The following is a 21,812-nucleotide window of genomic DNA, read 5'->3' as shown; positions in this document are numbered from 1 at the left end:
GGGATTTGAACTCATTTCTCCCATCTATAAGGAGAATGCCCTGGCCAACCCCTGGATACCGATATCCTCGGTCAAGTCTCTCCTGTTGGAACTGTTGCACTTTTTATAAATAAATAGTGATAGGAACAGGGACTTAAACTTAGGTCTCTCCAGTCTGAGGTACCTGTCCTAACCACCTAGATATGGAGTCACTCACTCTCTTCTTTCCCTATCCCAAAGACATTTGATTTTTCAGAAATGACCTTGTCACCCCACCCCCATTGGTCCAGCTCCAGTTTAACACGAGGACTTAAAGAGCAAGTATCAATATTAAACTATAACAGCACAAAGTACTGCTGCTAGAATAATGTAATAATGCATCTCTATGAACTCTTACACAGCAATAACTATTTTTATTATAAATTTTTGAACAATCTCAGTATGACTAGTCCAGTATTTTCATATAAAAACAAACGAGGCAGTGTAATATACATTGTGAAAAAGTGCCACACGGTTCTGAAATCCAGGATATGTTTATAGTGTTCAGTATCAGATACAGGAAATACCATATTGTAATAAATAAGTATTAAAATTGTTTGAATACTTTTAATTGCAGTTTTAGATCTCAGATACAGTGCAGAACACTTGGTTAAATACATCAATTATTCCTCTATATTATTTGTAACATACATACCACAAGAGTGTCTTCCATTGTTACACTTTCCCTATTAGTTTTACATTTCAGTCAAATACAATAGAACACAAAATCCACATCTAAGACTAAAAAAAGAGTTATTTTAAACAGAATAGAAAATGGAAATTTTATTGCCTCATGATTTTAGTTTTTATCCTCAGAAATAAATCGAGATAATAATTTTGTAAATTCTACAAAAAATCCAAAACAAAATACAAGTCTGTGCAGTAAAAAAAAAAAAAAAAAAATCATAGCACTTGACTCACTTCTGCAGACACGTTCACTGCCACAAGTCTTCAGTTCGGCCAAATTTAAAGACCAGCCCTCTGTTTAAAAATAAAACAAACAGGAATAGATACATAAGCTTATTGCAAAGAATACAAGGGCCATCAACTTCAAAGGAAGCAGGCTCAGATTTCCCAGTTTTGGGAGATAAAATTTCAGATAAAAAAGACTTTTATAGTCAGTAAATTTTGATTCTGATCCTGCAAGCAAATCCATATGGACAGATCCCTGATCCCCACTGACTTCACTGGAGGTTTGTCCACATTTGTATCATTAAAAGATTTGAGGGTGGAGGTTGTCTTAGAAATAACAGTAACAGGGACTCATGAATAGATTAGTTTTAATGGCTCACATTGAACATTAGATATAAAATTAATTAGATTTAGTTTAGAGCAGTGGTTTATAAACTTTTTAGGCTGCATGCCCCTTTCCAAATAATGTAGTTTACTGCATACCTCCATGTGAGATAGGCGGCACATGAGGGATGGGGTGACTCCCTCCACCCCACCCCCAGATTTCTGCCCTCCATTTAGCAACAGCTTCTAGATTTTCAAACTGGGAGGTGCAGAGGAACTTTCAGGGGAAGAGAGTGGCGGCAGGCTCGGGAAGGGAGTGCCACCTCCACTCCCACTGCACGTGGATGGCATCACCACTCACCCTCCCAAACGTTCCTGCGTGCCCCAGTTTGAAAACCTCTGATTCTGAGTCACACAACAGAACGGAAATGTATACCAATGTAGCTGCAGTTTTAATTGAAAGGAGATTATAAATTGATTAGATTGCCAAGTCTTACTAAATAGAATGTGTTGTCCACCATACAGGATTGTTCTCACGTACCACAGTTTGAAAACCACTTGTTTAGAAGGATAAACAAAGGCTTACCCAAAAAAGATAAATGCATTCTGGAAAAAAACAGCTATTCCTGGGTACACTAGTGGTTTTTCTGAAAAAGGAAAAAGAATTTCTATTACATTTTCAGAACTCTATGGTTTTCTCAACAAAGTCCTGTTTCTCTCTTTCTGATATTTCAGAAACGCTCAACTCCGTATCATGTTCACAAAGAGTATCAGTTCAGTACAGGAAAAGCATGTTTGGAGAGACTAGGATTAGGTTTTGTCAAATAACTTTAAAGAACCAGTGGAATTTGATAGGAAAGCACTAATCAGAACTGAACACTAATACACACTAGATGATGCAAACTAAACAGGAAAAGAAATCTACTTGGTGGAAAATCAATAAGAACTGCAAAATTATAATGCTGCAGTTAACATGCAAATACCTGGAAAAAATAGTTGAAAAAAAAAAAAAAACGATGTAGAAAATATTGTATAGCTTAATAGCAGTAGGATGAACAGGATTCCATATCCAAGCCAACTGTGCACAGTGTGGTCTTTAGGGCATTGTTGTCAGTGCAGTCTCATTTAGGCAGGTTTGCTATTATCTCATAACATTAGATGGAAGTTTGTCTCAGCATATCCATTTCTATCTTTACTAACATGATAAACCCCCACCCACCATCTGTCAGTTGCATGCAACAGAAGAGAAAGCATAAGGTCCAATCCACTGGAAACTTCACACAAGATATACAATAGCCTTCTGTTCAGAAAAAAACATTTAATTTACCAGCTCAGATGTACCTCACTTTCTAGACCAAAACATGTATCACAAATGCAATGACCCCATGGGACTATCATCAACTGATTATATAACACCTTAAATGTATACAGTGACATACAAAAATGGCACTGTGCTGAACAAACAACACTGTCCCTCCCTCAAATACCTTAGAGGAATAAGTCAGTACAATATACATAAAATACACAACAGAACCAAAAGAGTTAGGAATGGTCTTATAGCTTAAGGCTGAGTTTTCAAACATGCTTAAGGGAGTTGATTAGCTAACTCCCCTAGGTTCCTTCAGAAATCCCAGCCTAAATGATTCATGGAGCAGATAGGTTACCAATACCAGAGAAGAGAATGTAAAGGTTCACTTTTAACAGAATATCACTCACCTGTTGTTACTCTATAACTACTGTGATGCTGAAGTTTGGAATTACCCTCACCTCTGCTATTCCTGCCTGGAACTGGCTCATGGTTTTATTTGTTTATATTTTATATAATGATCTTTTTTCCATATAAGACCCAAACAGTATCATTTTCCAGTTCCCTCAGGTTTCTCCAGGCTTCTCTAAATGAGAAGTTATATTAAGCAAAGTGTAAATTTAGAACGACCATAGTTATACCGATATAACTTCATGTGTGGACACACCTATTCTGGCATAAGAGTGCCTTTTTCTAGTTTCATTTATGTCACTCTGGAAGTGGTTTAAGCTATACTGGAAAAAGCAAGTCTTACACAGAAATAAGAGAATCCACACAGGGAGTTATACCAGCATGACTACATCGGTATAACTTCCTTTGTAGACACACCCTCAGTCCTTAATGATGCCAACTGAAGGCTTAATGACACAGAAGACAGATTAACAGTAACATACACTTAAAAAAAAAATTGGAACTGACTCTTTGAAAAGGTTATCTTCTAAAATATTACCATTGGGAAAAAGTTGAGTGAAAAAGGAAGAGAAAGAGAGTTGCTGGAGGAAAAAGGAATTTAGAAAAGAAAAAAAAAAACCAGAACAGGATAAATACTTAAAGAAAAATGGATGATAAGGAGGAGGACAGGAAAAAAGAAGCCAAAAAGAGGATAAAATACAGATAGTATGGGATGGGGCCTGTTCCAATTAGGGCACCAAAAATATTTAAAAAAAATAGGCCTTCTTGGAGCTGATCCAGAAAGAAGTCACTCACTCATTCATTCAATATCCATTTAAAACATTATTACAGTAAACCATCAAAACAGGATGATGATAAGATCTGTATTGTATCTTACCTTTAACAACATAGCCTCCAAAGAGGATCCACATGGAAGCAATCAGAGATCCAAAAGCCATCATAAAACCAATGAACAGCCAGATGCGAGCACCTTAAAAATACACACACACACACACACACACACTTATTATGTGACTTTCAATCTGCTCTTGTTTCAAAACACTTTATACAATATACCACATCTTTAAGACTGGGACTAGTATTGTGTACAATATACATCTTAAATCCATATTAAAAGAGAGATTGCAGGCAACAATTCTATCTGCTCTCATGCATGAGATAGCAAATTATTACCAATGACATTTCAAAGAGCTATTAACATTATCCATAAAAATCTCATCTCTAAACTAAACTCTAATGGCAAGATACTCCCACCAGCATACAACCTGACCAAACAGGCTTTGTGACAGAGAGGTCCTAGTTACCCAGGGTTGGCGATGTAATGATATTCTCCCTGCAGACTGCAGAATAGCAGAGGCCATATGAGTGCAGTGCTGTGCTCCCTTCCACAGGAAATATTTGGTCAGTGGTGTCAGGGCCTAGTGCTTATCCTCTACAATGGGTGAAATTCACTCACAATGTATATACAGAATGTTAGAAGAGCTGTTTATGGCATCGAGAGTATTTTAATTTGGATGTCACGTAAACTTGCACTAAAGTCCTAGGCGGCAGGAGTCGGAGTTAGACAGTGACCATTTGTAAAACAGAATAGCCAATTATTCACTTGTACACAAGAGCCAAAATAATTACTGTTTGGTTATAAAATGATTATTGGATGCGTCAGCTGGCAGAAGAATGAAACCAAACACTATTACCATTCTTGCAAATTGTGTGGTAAAGATACAATTATGTGAGTAATAGGCAAAACCAGTTGTGGAAACCAAGAGGTCTGATTTAACAGGATCATGTAAAAAAGGCTAGTAGTTCTCACACAGCTGGAAAAATAAATTCACTGAAGTTTACACCTCGTAAAAATGCTTAGCAGTAGCACAAGAAACATACAAATGTCACACTTTTATGTTCACATTATAAATTAAACTACATCAATGCATTGTACTGTAGGACAGACTATACAGCTATAGCTCGATGTATAATACTATTTACAACATTTTTACCTGTTTGCCCAAGACAGCCTTCACTGTAACTGTCACCACGGACTTGTCCATTGGATACTGCATTGATCCTGCATGAATAAAACAGAATACAGTTGACAAATACAGGTGAAACTATACAGGAAATTCACACTTCTGAGTAATTTCTTCTATTTTCATGTACAAAAATGGTGACATCTTATTACTCTATAAATATTTTCTCCAACTGTTGCTCTGAAAAGGAGGGATAGTTAATTTAGTAGCTCAAATTTGAAAAAAAAAAATTAGAGCATTTTTCAAAATATGAAGAATAATTAAATCTACACAATTAAAAAAGCCATACAATTTAAAAAGAGGTCAACAGGGTCTCATGTGAATATGGGGGACTTCCTATGTGTAAATTTATATCTGTGTAATTCTCAATGCTGATTTGTGACTTAACTCTCTTGAAATGGCTATAAAATACCCTCACTGCAGTCCATAACAACCTCTCACCCTTCAACACAGCAGAAATAATGTTCATTTAACTGCTGAACATAGGCCTAGGACTATAAAATAGGACTGTGGCAGTTTAGAATAAAAGTCTGCACTTAAAAAAAAAAAAAAAACAACTTTCCTTTCGGGGGGAGGGATAGCTCAGTGGTTTGAGCATTGGCCTGCTAAACCCAGGGTTATGAGCTCAATCCTTGAGGGGATTTATCCCTTGAGGGGATCCCTATTTAGGGATCTGGGGAAAAAATTGGGGATTGGTCCTGTTTTGAGCAGGAGTTGGACTAGATGACCTTCTGAGGTCCCTTCCAACCCTGAGATTCTATGATTCTAAGTTCTATAAAGTATGTTGGTTGTACTGGTAAAGAAATCACACCTACATTAAGAATGCAATAGTGGCTATAACTCCACAAGCATGGTATGAATGGTTGAAGTCTTCCATCTGAGGATATTTAACAGCTGCATCTATGATAATCCACCAGCCTGTAAAAAACTATTTAAAATACAGACATGATTAAGTGCAACATCATTACAACGTTGTCTAACAAAATAACATTAGTACCCTATATGAAAATGATATGGGGCCAATTGAGTTTTCATTAAAGTCAGTGGGGATCATCTTATTATACATGCAGCACTAAATTGGAAGAAACTGAAAAAACTGAAGTAGCACATGCTTACAATTTCAATAGAAAGATCATTTTACAACAGCCTCTTAAAAACGTGGGGTAGTCTGATATGTCAGCTAGTCTATACTTAAAAGTAGTCATTGTAATCCACTTAAATAAAGCCTTGCTGTAAACTAGCTTTGTGGTGCACCAGAAGTTCTTTGCATGGTAGGATAAAGGATGAATTGTGACACTGTAGTGACTGAAGACTAGGCAAGCTGTGATATGGCATAAATGTGATCAGATCATAGGGCTACAGTACCAAGAACTACCGAAAAATTGTGTTTTATATTGTCTGATGGTGTTATAAAATGGTCTTACATATGTAGATTAGACCAAACTGAATTTTAGCATTGATCTTCACAGGACTGTAACATTATTTGGTCCTGCAGACCATTTTCTTAAGTAATCGAATCCTCTTCAGGATAACGTACTTTGAAGACAACCAGACAATATCCAATATGAGCTGCCAGTGTGTAATAAATTCACAATGTGCCCGAACAGGTTGTTCCTTTTGTGTCCTAAGCAGTGATTTTCAGTGCAGTACTGACTTGTTGAATACAGGCCAAAAGCACATATAAAATATAAAAATGGTTAGTTATACACACCAGCACGCCAGCAGCAACTGATGCAATTGTATTGCGCTTTTCTCCCCAGTCAACACACTCTGAGCATCTCATGGTCTCAAGAAATCCAGACATTTTTCAGCTCTCTGAAAAACTAGAAGATGAAGCAATTTTTATTCCCCCCCCCCACAAAGAGCTTCTTCTCATACTTCTATGAAACAACTGCAATGTGACATGGAGTTGCTATAAAGATTATGAAGATTGTTAAAAAAAATGCTAGAAATCATCAGCATGTCAAAAACTGTTTTCTCACTAACCACGGCAATGGCCTACGCACTGCTGAACAAGGCAGGAGACAAAACACAACTCTTCAGGGCAAAAGAGCAATTGCCCAAAATTGCTCTCTAGGGTCTTTCTGAGGGATAAGAATGAAACCACTATCAAGCAGATCAGTCTACTCCCTCAAGGGTTTGCAGTCAGGTTAACAAACCCTAACAATCAACAGTATCAGAGACAGCTGACAAAATTCAGCACGGATCCCTGATCCTTATCCATTGACAGAAGATCATCTATTAATACAAATATGAACTGATAGAATACAAGGGATCTGACACACCCAGATAGTGAGGCATGGCTTGCCACACATTCTTAGATACTGGATGGGAAGTTCATCAGCAATTATTTTAGATTATCAGCGACAAGCGACGTTTTTCTGAGTGATGAGTGGGCTTCAACTTCCTTTGTTCACTGCCCAGGAAACACATGCCTCACAAGCACGGGCTGCAGCATGGAGCTTTCTGCATCCTGTGGATGCCCATCACTTTAGGAACTGCAGCAACGCTGTTTTTAGACAGCACTCTCACCATCCTTCTGCAGCTGTGGTAGGGCCTGCTGGCTCTCCTCACCTTCCCCTGCACAGCTGGGGAGAGGTGGCAGGGCCTTGGCTCACATGGCCACAAAGCTCTGAGCCACAATGACTATACTTCCCCCGCCCCAAGTTAATGTAGAGAATCGTGTCAGTGGCGGACAGCTGCCCCAGGCAGACCCACTGTCCCTCAGCCTAGCTCCTGATGCAGCCAATGGATGACAGTACAATAGGCAAAAAGAAAAGGTGAACTTGTGGCACCTTAGAGACTAACAAATTTATTTGAGCATAAGCTTTCGTGAGCTTCAGCTCACTTCATCGGATGCATTCAGTGGAAAATACAGTGGGGAGATTTATATACACACACAGAAAACATGAAACAATGGGTTTTATCATACACACTGTAAGGCGAGTGATTGATCATCACCACAAAAGGTTTTCCTCCTTCCCCCCTCCTGCTGGTAATAGCTCATCTTTAGCGATCACTTTCCTTACAGTATTAAAAAAAAAAAAAAAAAAAAAAAAGGGAGTACTTGTGGCACCTTAGAGACTAACAAATTTATTAGAGCATAAGCTTTCGTGAGCTACAGCTCACTTCATCGGATGCATTCCGAAAGCTTATGCTCTAATAAATTTGTTAGTCTCTAAGGTGCCACAAGTCCTCCTTTTCTTTTTGCGAATACAGACTAACACGGCTGCTACTCTGAAACCTCTCCTTACAGTGTGTCTGATAAAACCCATTGTTTCATGTTCTCTGTGCGTGTATATAAATCTCCCCACTGTATTTTCCACTGAATGCATCCGATGAAGTGAGCTGTAGCTCACGAAAGCTTATGCTCAAATAAATTTGTTAGTCTCTAAGGTGCCACAAGTCCTCCTTTTCTTTTTGCAAATACAGACGAACGCGGCTGCTACTCTGAGACCAGCACAATAGGCCAGTGCCTGGGGACATAATATGGTTCCCCCCACTCCTGCCCACCTTGGTGTGCCAACCATTAGCTGCATGGGGATGACCAATGGCCAGCGCCCCTCTGGTAGCCAACAGGATGAGAAGGCCAGTGACACACAACCCCCGGGAGCCAATGGCCAGCAGCACGGCCCCGGGGCAGCCAATGGCTACTGACAATGGCCAGTGGCTTGTCTCCCCCAAGCAGTCAATGGCCAACAGCACAGGCTGCCTGGGCAGTCGATGGAGCGGAAGCAGCCTATGGGCACCCCCCCGTCAGCACCCTGGCTGCCCGCCTAGCCATGGCCTGGGGGCAGGGGGGACTATGGGGCTGTCTGCGGGCCCCACTTACCCCAGCGCGCGGGCAGGAAGCAGGTGCAGCCGTTGGCTTAGCGGCGGGCAGCGCGCGCGCGCGCTCTTCCCCCCTCAGCGGAGACCCGCCGCCTCCGCCGCGGCCCCCCCTCAGCGCAGCGAACAAACAACCTGAGGCCTAGCGACCCGGATGGAGGAGCGCCTAGAAAGACGTCACAGCTCACGGATCGCCGTCTATCCCACCGCGCATGCGCACTCGCCGGCCCTTCTGAGGCGCGTGACCATGACAAGCTCAGCGGAAGCAGGAACGGGAACTACATGTGCAGCGCCTCCCTCCACCCCCCGCATGCGCTGTAAAAACTAGCTACGAGAGGTGTCTTGCGCATGCGCCCCCGGGGTATGGTAGAAGGGTCGGGGGGGGCTGCCCTTCCAATGCACGGGCGTTTCTAGTTGGCGCATGCGCTTCAGGTTCTTCTGACGGGGGGAGGGGAAGAAAGGTCTCGCCCCGCCCCGCCCGCGCGCTCTACTCTCCCGGGTTATATGCCTCGGCGCGGCTCAGTCTGGTAGTTGCGGCAGGAACTTGGCGCGCGCTGGCTGGTCCCGAGCGGCTCGCGCGCGCCCTGGCCGAGTTGAGGGGCGGCCGGAAGCGGACCGGGCTGGTGCTCCTGCCCCCGCGAGGGGCGGCTGCGGCGCTAACAGCGGTTCGGGTCCCCAGCTCTCCGTGTGGGGAGGCGGCTGGGTGGCTGCTGTGCCGGTCCGGCGACCTCTCTACCCCCCGCTATGGCGGTGACCCCTGAAACGGGGCTGTCCCCCCAGGCGCCGCCACAGGCCCGGGGTCCGTGTGCGGGAGACCAGGCCGACTGGAGCCGGTGAGCTAGCGAGGGAGGGGGGGGCTCTAAGGGATTTTCGTGCCGGGGGGCGGGGGCGGTGATGGTGAGGGGGCGGTGAGGGGCGGGGGCTGGCGGGGGTGGTGATGGCAAGGGGCGGGAGCCGGCGGGGGCGGTGATGGCAAGGGGGCGGTGATGGTGAGGGGTGGGGGCCGGCGGGGGTGGCGAGGGCGAGGGGGCGGGGGTGGTGAGGGGCGGGGGCCGGCGGGGGTGGTGATGGTGAGGGGGCGGTGAGGGGCGGGGGCCGGCGGGGGTGGCGAGGGTGAGGGGGCGGGGGTGGTGAGGGGGCGGGGGTGGCGAGGGGCGGGGGCCGGCGGGGGTGGTGATGGTGAGGGGGCGGTGAGGGGCGGGGGTGGTGATGGCGAGGGGGCGGTGAGGGGCGGGGGCTGGCGGGGGTGGTGATGGCGGGGGCGGTGAGGGGGCGGTGATGGTGAGGGGCGGGGGCCGGCGGGGGTGGCGAGGGCGAGGGGGCGGTGATGGTGAGGGGCGGGGGCCGGCGGGGGTGGCGAGGGCGAGGGGGCGGTGATGGTGAGGGGCGGGGGCCGGCGGGGGTGGCGAGGGCGAGGGGGCGGTGAGGGGCGGGGGCCGGCGGGGGTGGTGAGGGGTGGGGGCGAGTGTTCCTGTGTCCGTTGACGCTCGCGTGTCTTGCAGGAGTCCCCAGGTGGCCTCCCACGGGAGCCAGCAGCAGCAGGGAAGTCCCGCAACCCCCCCGTTGGTAAGTGCCTATGGACAGCGGCTTCAGGAAATCCTCTCCTTTCATCGGGCAAAAAGAAAAGGAGGACTTGTGGCACCTTAGAGACTAACAAATTTATTTGAGCATAAGCTTTCGTGAGCTACAGCATTTTCCACCGAATGCATCCGATGAAGTGAGCCGTAGCTCACGAAAGCTTATGCTCAAATAAATTTGTTAGTCTCTAAGGTGCCACAAGTCCTCCTTTTCTCTTTGCAAATACAGACGAACGCGGCTGCTACTCTGAGACCAGCATAATAGGCCAGTGCCTGGGGACATAATATGGTTCCCCCCACTCCTGCCCACCTTGGTGTGCCAACCATTAGCTGCATGGGGATGACCAATGGCCAGCGCCCCTCTGGTAGCCAACAGGATGAGAAGGCCAGTGACACATAACCCCCGGGAGCCAATGGCCAGCAGCACGGCCCCGGGGCAGCCAATGGCTACTGACAATGGCCAGTGGCTTGTCTCCCCCAAGCAGTCAATGGCCAACAGCACAGGCTGCCTGGGCAGTCGATGGAGCGGAAGCAGCCTATGGGCACCCCCCTGTCAGCACCCTGGCTGCCCGCCTAGCCATGGCCTGGGGGCAGGGGGGACTATGGGGCTGTCTGCTGGGCCCACTTACCCCAGCGCGTGGGCAGGAAGCAGGTGCAGCCTAAGGTGCCACAAGTACTCCTTTTCTTTTTGTGAATACAGACTAACACGGCTGCTACTCTGAAACCTTTCATCTTGCAGTTAGCTAGGCTTGTTTCCGGGTCCCTAATGCCTTTGTTCTCTCTCTGCGCCCCAGCCTCCGTCGTTTCACTGACAGTGACTGTGCCCAGTTTGGGACAGCGCTGGTACCTTGCTCCCTGCCAATGGATGCACCCAAGTCCGGCAGTGGAGTAGGTCAGCTTTCCTGGCAGGTGGACTGAGCCTGTGTTTTGTACAATGCAGAAAATTTGTTGGTACTTGAAGATATGCCGTTCTCTGTAGACAGCACAGTGAGCTTAGCTTTCATTGCTCAGCTTCCTGTTTTAGGTGTGCCCTGTTCTGGGACCTGTGAGCTTGGCATTTATTTAAAGATAAGGTGGGATATGCTTACTGAATTTATCTCTATATTAAGAGTAAAGGAAATAAATGTAATTGACATTAAAGGTTTCATGCTTATCAGTAGTGTGTTTGAGAAAGTCCGAAGTTTTGCTGGATAACTTACGTATTCAGTGAACACTAAATACAAATGCCAGGCTTGAATGGTTTCAGAGTAGCAGCCGTGTTAGTCTGTATTCACAAAAAGAAAAGGAGGACTTGTGGCACCTTAGACTAACAAACTTATTTGAGCATAAGCTTTCGTGAGCTACAGCTCACTTCATCAGAGTTCCTTTAATCAGAAGACAGTGGCACAGTCATAGCAAAGCCAAGAGGGGATGTGAAAGGTGGAGATAGAGAAGTATTTATTCCCTAGAATGCAGTACCATTTTAATAACTGTAGAACTAAAATGGCTGCGGGTATATAATGGCAGCCTTCTTAGCCATTCATATTTAGTATTACAAGTACTATAAAATTCCAAAATTCCTTGTATTTGCATACAAATTGATCTGTTCACGGCCTTACATTCATGGCAGTACAATTCACTGTAGTCAACTTTCTTTCAGAGGAAATGGCTATTTTGCAACAGAAATTACTTTTCTTTAATTTTTAAAATGGTCCCCTGTAAACTGAAAATAGTTTGTTGGAACATCTGCACAAGTCATACAATGAAAATCTGCACTTCATTAACCTTAATGCCATGTAATTGTCTGCATGTGCAAATATACCTGCATATTAGCAGTATGCTTTTGAGAGAGACTTTGGCCACATTCTGAAACTATTAATTTATGAGAAGTATGTGTGATAAAGCCAGGAAGAAATTAACTAAAGGGAGAAAGCTGAAGCAGTAGATTAAACTGTCTAGGGCAGAAGGTAAAACTGCAAAATAGCTCTTGAACGTTTCACTTGTAGTTATCCTAAGTTTTGTGAATATAGTGGACACAAGTTTCAAGTTGGCCTTGGTTTGTGTTGGCAAAGAATAAATCTTAAATCAGTTTTTTTTTCTAAATAGGAACCGAGACTGGATGTTCTAGAACATCAGTCAAAACAGATATAATCTCCAAAGGCAAACAAAGACTGAGGATATGACAAATTACATGGATGATTTAATTCTAAGCTCACCAAAAGAGAGATTCTTGCTCAAAGTCCAAAACTAGTCAGGGCAGATCATCTTTAAGATCATCAGGCAGATCTTGTAGTTCACAATCTAGTTCAAGCACTTCAGCTTCCTCAAGGAGTTGGAGCAGGTCTCGAAGCAGATAAAGATCACAAGCTAGAAGAAATGTTTCCAGAAAGTGTAGCAGATACTCAAGATCTTATTCCAGAAGTCGGTCAAGATCACGTAGCCTTCGATACAGAGGAAGGTACCATCCTAGAACCTACAGGAGATACCACCATTCTCCTCCAAGGTATAGATCACACAGGAGGTCCCGATCTTGTGGAAGACCATATTATAGAAGATCTTTTTCAAGAAGCAGATCACGATCAAGAGGACGAAGATACTATGGATTTGGGAGAACCATATATCCTGAGGCATACAGAAGTTGGAGAAGCAGATCACGAACAAGAACTTGTAGCAGAACCTCTGCGCTTAAGTGAAAAAGGTATTTGCGTTCTGCAAGTAGCAGCATATCTGCTTCGTAACATGGGTGGGAAGGAATAGAACTCAAGACTGACTCACTTGTAGACTTTTCCTGTTGCTAGATTTATAGAGAATATTAAAACTTGGGGGTGTAGTTCTGTCCTAGAACTTCAACTGAAATCTGATTTGGATTGCTTACCTGTTTTATGTTTTTTTTTGGAATTGCCATTTTTTATAAACTACAGTTTAAAGCGGGTGGTATCCATAAATTTAAACTAGTTTGGGAACATAGTTTTTCCAAGGTATACTCACTTTGCACTGGACTCAGTGTTTATATTTTTGGGTTAGTCAGTACACCATAATTACCCATACAGAAGATATTTCTTCTTTTTTTAATGTAGAGAAGAGGGAACTCTTAGAAATCGCGAAGGCTAATGCTGCAAAAGCCCTGGGAGCAGATAACCTAGTCTTGCCAGCTAGCTTGAGAGTCTACAGCCTATCCAAAGAGACACATGGTGGAAAATGCAAGAGTGAAGATTCTGCTGAGTCCACTGAGGTAATTATGAACTGGAGTAGTCTTGATTTTAAAGGTAAACTTTTTTCAAAACTACACTATTAATGCAGGAAAAGCTGTGCTAGCCTTACTTCGCAATGAGAAACTATTTTATTAAACAAAACATGCCAAGTTTTTAAACTTATCAAAATGCCAAAAACCTTTGTCGATCTGCTAAAGCTGGAAGAGTACCTTGGAATCTTAGTTGGTTGCTCTCCTGATTTGCCTACAGACTTTCCACTAGTGATATGTTAGGAAGGAGAGAGAATTTCCAAGCCTAATAGGGAAGTGCCAGTTATGTTGGCTGATGGTTTTTTGCCCGAAAACAATTAGGCTCTTATTTGCCATAGCCTATTTAATAGGCTTTTGTAAAGATTAAACTCTGTGCTTGATAACTGTCATAATCTTTTCATATGCATCAAATTGTTCCCAGAAATCCCATGCCTAGACCCCAAATGCATTTTACATGCTGTATTTCTGTCTTATAGAAATCATGAATATGGTCTCCAGACATTTGATGAAGAAAATCTGGTGGTAATTCATAGATACTAAGGTCAGAAGGGACCATTCTGATCATCTAGTCCGACCTGCACAGTGCAGGCCACAGAATCTCACCCACCCACTCACATGAAAAACGTCACCCATGTCTGAGCTATTGAACTCCTTAAATCATGGTTTAAAGACTTCAAGGAGCAGAGAAGCCTCCCTCAAGTCAACCATGCCCCATGCTACAGAGGAAGGCGAAAAACCTCCAGGGCCTCTCCAATCTGCCCTGGAGGAAAATTCCTTCCCGACCCCAAATATGGCGATCAGCTAAACCCTGAGCATATGGGCAAGATTCACCAGCCAGATACTACAGAAAATTCTTTCCTGGGTAACTCAGATCCCATCCATCTAATATCCCATCTCAGGGGATTTGGCCTATTTACCCTGAATATTTAAAGATCAATTACTTACCAAAATCCCATTATCCCATCATACCATCTCCTCCATAAACTTAACAAGTAGAATCTTAAAACCAGATAGATCTTTTGCCCCCACTGCTTCCCTTGGAAGGCTATTCCAAAACTTCACTCCTCTGATGGTTAAAAACCTTCATCTGATTTCAAGTCTAAACTTCCTGGTGGCCAGTTTATACCCATTTGTTCTTGTGTCCACATTGGTGCTGAGCTTAAATAATTCCTCTCCCTCTCCAGTATTTATCCCTCTGATATATTTATAGAGAGCAATCATATCTCCCCTCAACCTTCTTTTAGTTAGGCTAAACAAGCCAAGCTCCTTGAGTCTCCTTTCATAAGACAAGTTTTCCATTCCTCGGATCATCCTAGTAGCCCTTCTCTGTACCTGCTCCAGTTTGAATTCATCCTTTTTAAACATGGGAGACCAGAACTGCACACAGTATTCTAGGTGAGGTCTCACCAGTGTCTTGTATAATGGTACTAAAACCTCCTTATCCCTACTGGAAATGCCTCTCCTGATGCATCCCAAAACCGCATTAGCTTTTTTTACAGCCATATCACATTGGCAGCTCATAGTCATCCTATGATCAACCAATACTCCAAGGTCCTTCTCCTCTTCCGTTACTTCTAATTGATGCGTCCCCAACTTATAACTAAAATTCTTGTTATTAATCCCTAAATGCATAACCTTACACTTCTCACTATTAAATTTCATCCTATTACTATTACTCCAGTTTACAAGGTCATCCAGATCCTCCTGTATAATATCCCAATCCTTCTCCGAATTGGCAATACCTCCCAGCTTTGTATCGTCTGCAAACTTTATTAGCACACTCCCACTTTTTGTGCCAAGGTCAGTAATAAAAAGATTAAATAAGATTGGTCCCAAAACTGATCCCCGAGGAACTCCACTGGTAACCTCCCTCCAACCTGACAGTTCGCCTTTCAGTAGGACCCGTTGCAGTCTCCCCTTTAACCAATTCCTTATCCACCTTTTGATGTTCATATTGATCCCCATTTTCTCCAATTTAATAATTCCCCATGTGGCATGGTATCAAATGCCTTACTGAAATCTAGGTAAATTAGATCCACTGCATTTCCTTTATCTAAAAAATCTGTTACCTTTTCAAAAAAGGAGATTAGGTTGGTTTGGCACGATCTACCTTTTGTAAAACCATGTTGTATTTTGTTCCATTTACCATTGACTTCAATGTCCTTAACTAATTTCTCCAAAATTTTTTCCAGGACCTTGCATACTACAGATGTCAAACTAACTGGCCTGTAGTTACCCGGATCACTTTTTTTCCCCTTTCTTAAAAATAGGAACTATATTAGCAATTCTCCAATCATTCGGTACTACTCCTGAGTTTACAGATTCATTAAACGTTCTTGCTAATGGGCTTGCAATTTCAGGTGCCAATTCCTTTAATATTCTTGGATGAAGATTATCTGGGCCCCCTGATTTAGTCCCATTAAGCTGTTTCAGTTTCGCTTCTACCTCAGATATGGTAATATCTACCTCCATATCCTCATTCCCATTTGTCATGCTACCATTATCCCTAAGATCCTCTTTAGCCTTATTAAAGACTGAGGCAAAGTATTTGTTTAGATATTGGGCCATGCCTAGATTATCTTTAACCTCCACTCCATCCTCAATGTTTAGCGGCCCCACTTCTTCTTTTAGTTTTCTTCTTATTTATAGGGCTATAGAACCTTTTACTATTTTACAATTCCCTTTGCAAGGTCCAACTCCACTCGACTTTTAGCCTGTCTCACTTTATCCCTACATGTTCTGACCTCAATTAGGTAGCTTTCCTTGCTGATCCCTCCCATCTTCCACTCCCTGTATGCTTTCTGCTTCTTCTTAATCACCTCTCTAAGATGCTTGCTCATCCAGCTTGGTCTACAACACCTTCCTGTGAATTTTTTCCCCTTTCTTGGGATACAGGCTTCCGATAGCTTCTGCAGCTTTGATTTAAAGTAATCCCAGGCCTCCTCTACCTTTAGATCCACAAGTTCTTCAGTCCAATCCACTTCCCTAACTAATTTCCTTAATTTTTGAAAGTCAGCCCTTTTGAAATCAAAAACCCTAGTTGCAGATTTATTTTTGTTAATCCTTCCATTTAGTTTGAACTGAATTAGCTCATGATCACTTGAGCCAAGATTGTCCCCTACAACCATTTCTTCTATGAGGTCCTTGCTACTCACCAAAATTAAATCTAAAATGGCATCCCCTCTAGTGGGTTCAGCAACTACTTGAGGAAGGAATCCATCAGCTATTGCATCTAGGAAAATCTGAGCCCTATTATTTCTAGCACTGGTCCTCCAGTCTATATCTGGGAAGTTAGTCTCCCATGATCACGCAGTTTCCATTAGTATTTACTTGATTAAAGACATTAAAAAGGGCTCTATCCATATCCAAATTAGATCCCGGAGGTCTATAGCACACCCCAAGCACTATCGTAGGAGAGGCTTTACTACTTTTCTTCCCCAATGTAATTTTTGCCCAGACGGACTCTTATCCATTGCATCGCTTCTTATTTCTTTACATTCTACCTCATCATTGATATACAATGCTACTCCACCCCCTTTACCTTTGTTTCTGTCTTTCCTAAACAGCACATACCCTTCAATACCTGTAGTCCAGTCATGACTACTATTCCACCATGTTTCTGTTATCCCTATAATATCTGGCTTCACTTCCTGCACCAGTAGCTCTAGTTCCTCCATTTTGTTACCTAGGCTCCTCGCATTGGTGTACAAACATCTTAATTTTTGCTGTTTGGCCTCGCTCACATTTTGGACCCTATTAGGCACAGTCATTCTACAGCCAGTATAACCTATTAGACTAGTATCCACACCGCCCTCGCTCCTTATATACATTCTCCTACCCACGGCTGTATCCTTTCTTACTTCGTCGTCTTCCCTCTCAATGCTAAAATCTGGCGTGGAGACTTCCTGGACATCTCCTATCCATCTCCCCCTAATTCCTAGTTTAAAGCTCTCTTTATCAGTTGTGCCAGCCTTGATCCTAGAAGTCTATTTCCTTCCCTACTCAGATGAAGTCCATCCCGAGAGAACTGTCCTCTGTCCGTGAATGCCTCCCAGTGGCCATACATCCCAAAGCCCTCCTTATAGCACCACTGCCTAAGCCATCTGTTGACAGTCATAATCTTGTCACACCTTTGTTGCCCTTCTCTAGGAACAGGAAGGATCCCGCTAAAGATCACCTGAGCCTCAATTTCCTTAAGCGTCTTCCCCAGCCTAGCATAGTCTCCCTTAATACTTTCCAGCGAGAATCTAGCTGTATCATTTGTTCCCACATGAAGGATAATTAGGGGATTCTTTCCCACTCCCTGTAGGATCCTTTTCAACCTCAGATCTACATCCCGTATCTTAGCACCCGGAAGACAGCACACCCTTCTATTCTCTGGATCAGCTCTAGTTACAGGCCTGTCTATTCTTCTCAATAAAGAGTCCCCGATCACATAGACATGCCTTTTCCTGGTCACGGTGCTGTTCTCCAGTCTCTCCCCTGTTCCCTCTGGCTGCAAGTTCTTTCCATTCCTATTTTCCCTTATAATCTTCTTCAACCCATCCTGTATCCTCCTGGGGCTCATATTTGGTGTAGTCTCCCTTGACTCTTCCGCTTTTCCTATAGGACGAGCCTCTCTTCTCTTCTTCCTTACTCTTCCACCTTCGACAAGTACCTGCTGAGCCCCTTCTTCATTTTCCAACTCTGCAAACCTATTCCTAAGCTCTATTTCTCCTTCACTAGCCCGTCTTTTCCTCTGCCTGGTTCTTTTAGTCATGTTTCCACCAACCACTTTCCTCACCCAGTCTCCCCTCAAAATTCCCCAGCCCTGCTTCCATCCGTGAGTCTGAGCTTTTCCCTTCAGATACCTCATATCTTTGCTCCATCATCTGTTCAAACCCCTTCCTAAACTCAACCAGACTTTCCACCTGCATCTCCAGACCTCGGATCTTTTCCTCCATCAGCTCTATCAGACGGCATTTCATGCAGAAAAAACTCTTACCGGTTCCCCCCTCCAGGATCATGTACATACCACAGCTTCCACATCCAGTCATCCTCAATGTGTCTTCCACTAGAAGAGTCACTCCCACAGCTGCCTCTGTATCTGTCATCGCCTTCCCACCTAAATCCTGTTAATCTGGGAAACACAAGCCACACCAAAAAGACCACCCCCCCAGCAAAAGCAAACCCCAAACAAGCATCACAATACAAAAACTCCCACTGAAACTCCCCTGTTTAGAGTTGCTTGCTAGCTCCTGTGCCGCTACAGCTGTCTGTGCTTTTGGCTGGCTGGCTACCTTTATAGGACCCCTAGTCAGAAGCCCCACCCCCTAATCAGGGCTCAGCTGCTCTCCCAGCACAAAGCCCCTACACACACACTAATTAAGGAACTTGTGGGCTCTAGCTGCTGTGAATTAGGGGAGGGAAAAGAGAGAACTTAATCAGGTTATCAAATTAGTTTTGCACTAGAAAGCTGTTTAATGTTTGTTACATCTGGTCAGATGCACACTACAATAGTAACTACATAGCAATAGCTTATACCAGACTTGTATTTCAAAATTAAAGAAAGTAAATTTAGTAAGGGTTTCTTGGACAACTAAATAAATGGCACAGGTGTCCCTTTCATAATGTATGTATTATATTCCAGATGTTGAGAGATTACAGAAGAAGAGGCCTGCATCATTTGCAGATAAGTTTATTGTCCTTTTCCAAAGCTCTGCAGGGTGGATATGCAGAGTTTCTATACAACTTGCTGTAACGTTCCATTTCAATTTATGAAGTCCATGCTTACAATAAATTCCCTAGTTAAAGCTAAAACATGGGCATGGATATAAGGTTGTACATTGGGAAATGTTTAGTATTTCTGTTGATATAATTGTCAATTTGAGTTTTCAACACTGATCTGTATGCGCATTCTATACTTTACAGTTTAAAGCCACTATTGATCTAAATAGTTGAGACAAAACTTGCACTAGAATATTCACATACTTTAGTGAGTTTCCTTAATTCACATAGAATGCGAGACCCTGTTTAAACTGTGCGCCTTCTCTTGTAGCATCCAAAAGACTAACAGAAGACTTAACCAAAAGTGGAACTTTTGGGCTTATCTTTCAGCCCTAATGTAAGTGTACATTTCTAAGATAGGAAATACTGATTTCCAACTTACTTTCACATATGTAGTATATTCTACCTAACCTTGGAATTCAATAGGGTTCAATTTACTGCCCTTTTTAATAGCCCTCCATGTATAATATAGTTAGTTGATTCAAGAGAAATGTGGAGTTTAGGGATATATAATTACTGAGTTTAGGCTCTCTGGATGCAAGAGCACTTAGAAGTAAGAAATAGATTTGTGAGCTGTAGTGTTGTGGACCTTCCAATGTGTACAGCTGGTCACTCAGTAATCAGAAGTTAATGAAAAGTAAGTTTGGCTTCTTTAAATCTGGATTATGTAGCAAGCATCATTCTCATCTTTATAAATACAAAGTTGTGCTACGGCAATTTAAAATAAAAAATGCAAGCTTTCAGTGAAGCTTTTTATTTCTCATTTCTTTCCCGGTGTGTACTGATTTCAGTATTCCTAGATTCATTCTAAAATATCTGGCTTTCATAAACTACAAATAGTTTTTTAAAGCTGTAGGTAAAAATTGTGGACACTTCTCATATTTCATTCTTTAAAAAAATAATTCTTTTTCCAGAACACAATGGTAAAGCCAGTACTCCAGAAACCAGCAAGTTTCTGTTAAAGAGACAGCAGTATCCTTGGGGAAAAGAAGATACAAAGAGAAATCCTTATGGGCAATGGGTTCCTATGAAAGTGGAAAACAGCTTATTTTTTAACTTTTCACCTAAAAGTGCACCCTTCTGAGTACGCTAGCACCTTTCACTTATTGTCCTGTGAACTATTGGCATTATGCATTACTTACATAAGTGAGGTCTGAAATCCTCTTATCAGGTTGAATATTTTTGTAAATAAGTATTTAAAGATGTTAATTCTGACACGTTAGATTTCTTTTCCAGATATGAAATCGCAGCACAATGGCCCAGAAACTACAAGTAGGAATCTTAGGTATATATTTGTAAATACTTTTGTGTGTCACTATAATGGAGTAGAAATTACAGGTGGGTAACTTTTTCTCTGTTACTTTAGCAGCCACTAGTCTGAACATTTGTAATGCACTGATTGTTTTAAAACCTGTTTTGTACTTGTTTCAAATGGTTGAACTGTGGTAGCAAGTTCTTTAAGGCCCTATGTAATAATTCAGTTGAACTGTGAAGTTGCCCTCTTGGCTTCTAGTCTGAGCCTGTAGGTGTAAATTGGCACATTTAGCTGTGAGTGAATGAAGTACTAAAGAGTAAATATGAAAATCAGATGCTATCAATAGACTTCAGATGTTAGAGCAACTCTATTTTCAAGTTGAAAATGTTAAATGCCTATCCTACTCTGAGTGATTATCTGGAATAGGCTTTCTTAAACCTCTGTGCAGATGTTTGCATTAGGATTGTATGATTGCCATGGAGGAATCCTTGCTCAATGATGGCCCAGTCATGCATGCTAATCTTAAGGACACAGTTCTTCTATATGTTGCTTTCTATTTGGACTCAAATTCTGACACTTAAAACTTAAGCGCAATTCTTCTTGTTGATGTATTTAAAACAAGCCTTGAACTAAATCACCACTACTCAAATCTAAAATGGTAATCCTAAAACTTGCTCAGATCCCCTGGACTTCAAAGCAACAAGGACATATTGATGTGAGGATAGTTGAGAGGTAGTTTACGTTATCCTAATTTGTTTCCAGTCCTGGTCCTATACCAGTGATCTACGCATGCCAACTTGATACCTGAAGCATTGATGTATAAAGTGTACAGTAACTTCACCTTATGCCCTCAGCAGTTCTCAATTTCCACTGCTTGAAGATAAGTGTGTGATTAATATTTCCTAAGGCTTATGGATATTTCATAACATTTGGTGGGGGAGACTGACTAAACTGGAATTCATGTAAATGGTTTGCGCAATAAAACTTGTACTGAATAATCTTAGTGTAGAATTTTTTTTTTTAACAGTTTAACATGTTCTTTTTCCCTACCCTAATAGCTGTTGCTTTATCTAGGCAGTGCAAACAAGCTGTAGTTTGTTGCATTTCCCTTGGCTGATCAATGCTTAGGCTATGGAAAGACTAGTGTTATACAAGGAGAAGTATCCCACTG

General features: G+C 42.6%; 2 protein-coding genes across 6 annotated transcripts; one reads left to right on the top strand and one right to left on the bottom strand.

Moving 5' to 3' along the window:
• Nucleotides 1-376: 376 nt before the first annotated feature.
• TMEM50A (transmembrane protein 50A) lies at nucleotides 377-11,069 on the bottom strand. 4 transcript variants are annotated; one of them, XM_043506058.1, is made up of 7 exons: nucleotides 11,030-11,069; nucleotides 6,707-6,810; nucleotides 5,811-5,923; nucleotides 4,966-5,033; nucleotides 3,849-3,941; nucleotides 1,841-1,901; nucleotides 377-999 (listed from the first exon to the last, which is right to left on the bottom strand). In XM_043506058.1, exons 2-7 carry the CDS (start codon nucleotides 6,797-6,799, stop codon nucleotides 954-956), a joined length of 474 nt encoding a protein of 157 aa, XP_043361993.1. In that variant the 5' UTR covers nucleotides 6,800-6,810; nucleotides 11,030-11,069; the 3' UTR covers nucleotides 377-953. The 4 variants fall into 4 exon arrangements, with proteins under 4 accessions (XP_043361993.1, XP_043361995.1, XP_043361994.1 ...); XM_043506060.1 differs by lacking the exon at nucleotides 11,030-11,069 and adding an exon at nucleotides 8,959-9,123; XM_043506059.1 differs by lacking the exon at nucleotides 11,030-11,069 and adding an exon at nucleotides 8,828-9,113.
• Nucleotides 11,070-12,517: 1,448 nt separating this feature from the next.
• On the top strand, nucleotides 12,518-20,522 carry RSRP1 (arginine and serine rich protein 1). 2 transcript variants are annotated; one of them, XM_043506057.1, is made up of 4 exons: nucleotides 12,518-13,077; nucleotides 13,457-13,611; nucleotides 19,658-19,723; nucleotides 20,301-20,522. In XM_043506057.1, exons 1-3 carry the CDS (start codon nucleotides 12,756-12,758, stop codon nucleotides 19,670-19,672), a joined length of 492 nt encoding a protein of 163 aa, XP_043361992.1. In that variant the 5' UTR covers nucleotides 12,518-12,755; the 3' UTR covers nucleotides 19,673-19,723; nucleotides 20,301-20,522. The 2 variants fall into 2 exon arrangements, with proteins under 2 accessions (XP_043361992.1, XP_043361991.1); XM_043506056.1 differs by lacking the exons at nucleotides 19,658-19,723; nucleotides 20,301-20,522 and having other exon boundaries at nucleotides 13,457-14,148.
• Nucleotides 20,523-21,812: the final 1,290 nt, after the last annotated feature.

The sequence above is a fragment of the Dermochelys coriacea genome, chromosome 19 (assembly GCF_009764565.3).
Source record: "Dermochelys coriacea isolate rDerCor1 chromosome 19, rDerCor1.pri.v4, whole genome shotgun sequence".
Taxonomy (NCBI): Eukaryota; Metazoa; Chordata; order Testudines; family Dermochelyidae; genus Dermochelys; species Dermochelys coriacea.
The sequence above is the reverse complement of the archived record's forward strand: the minus strand, read 5'-3'. Positions and strand labels throughout refer to the sequence as shown.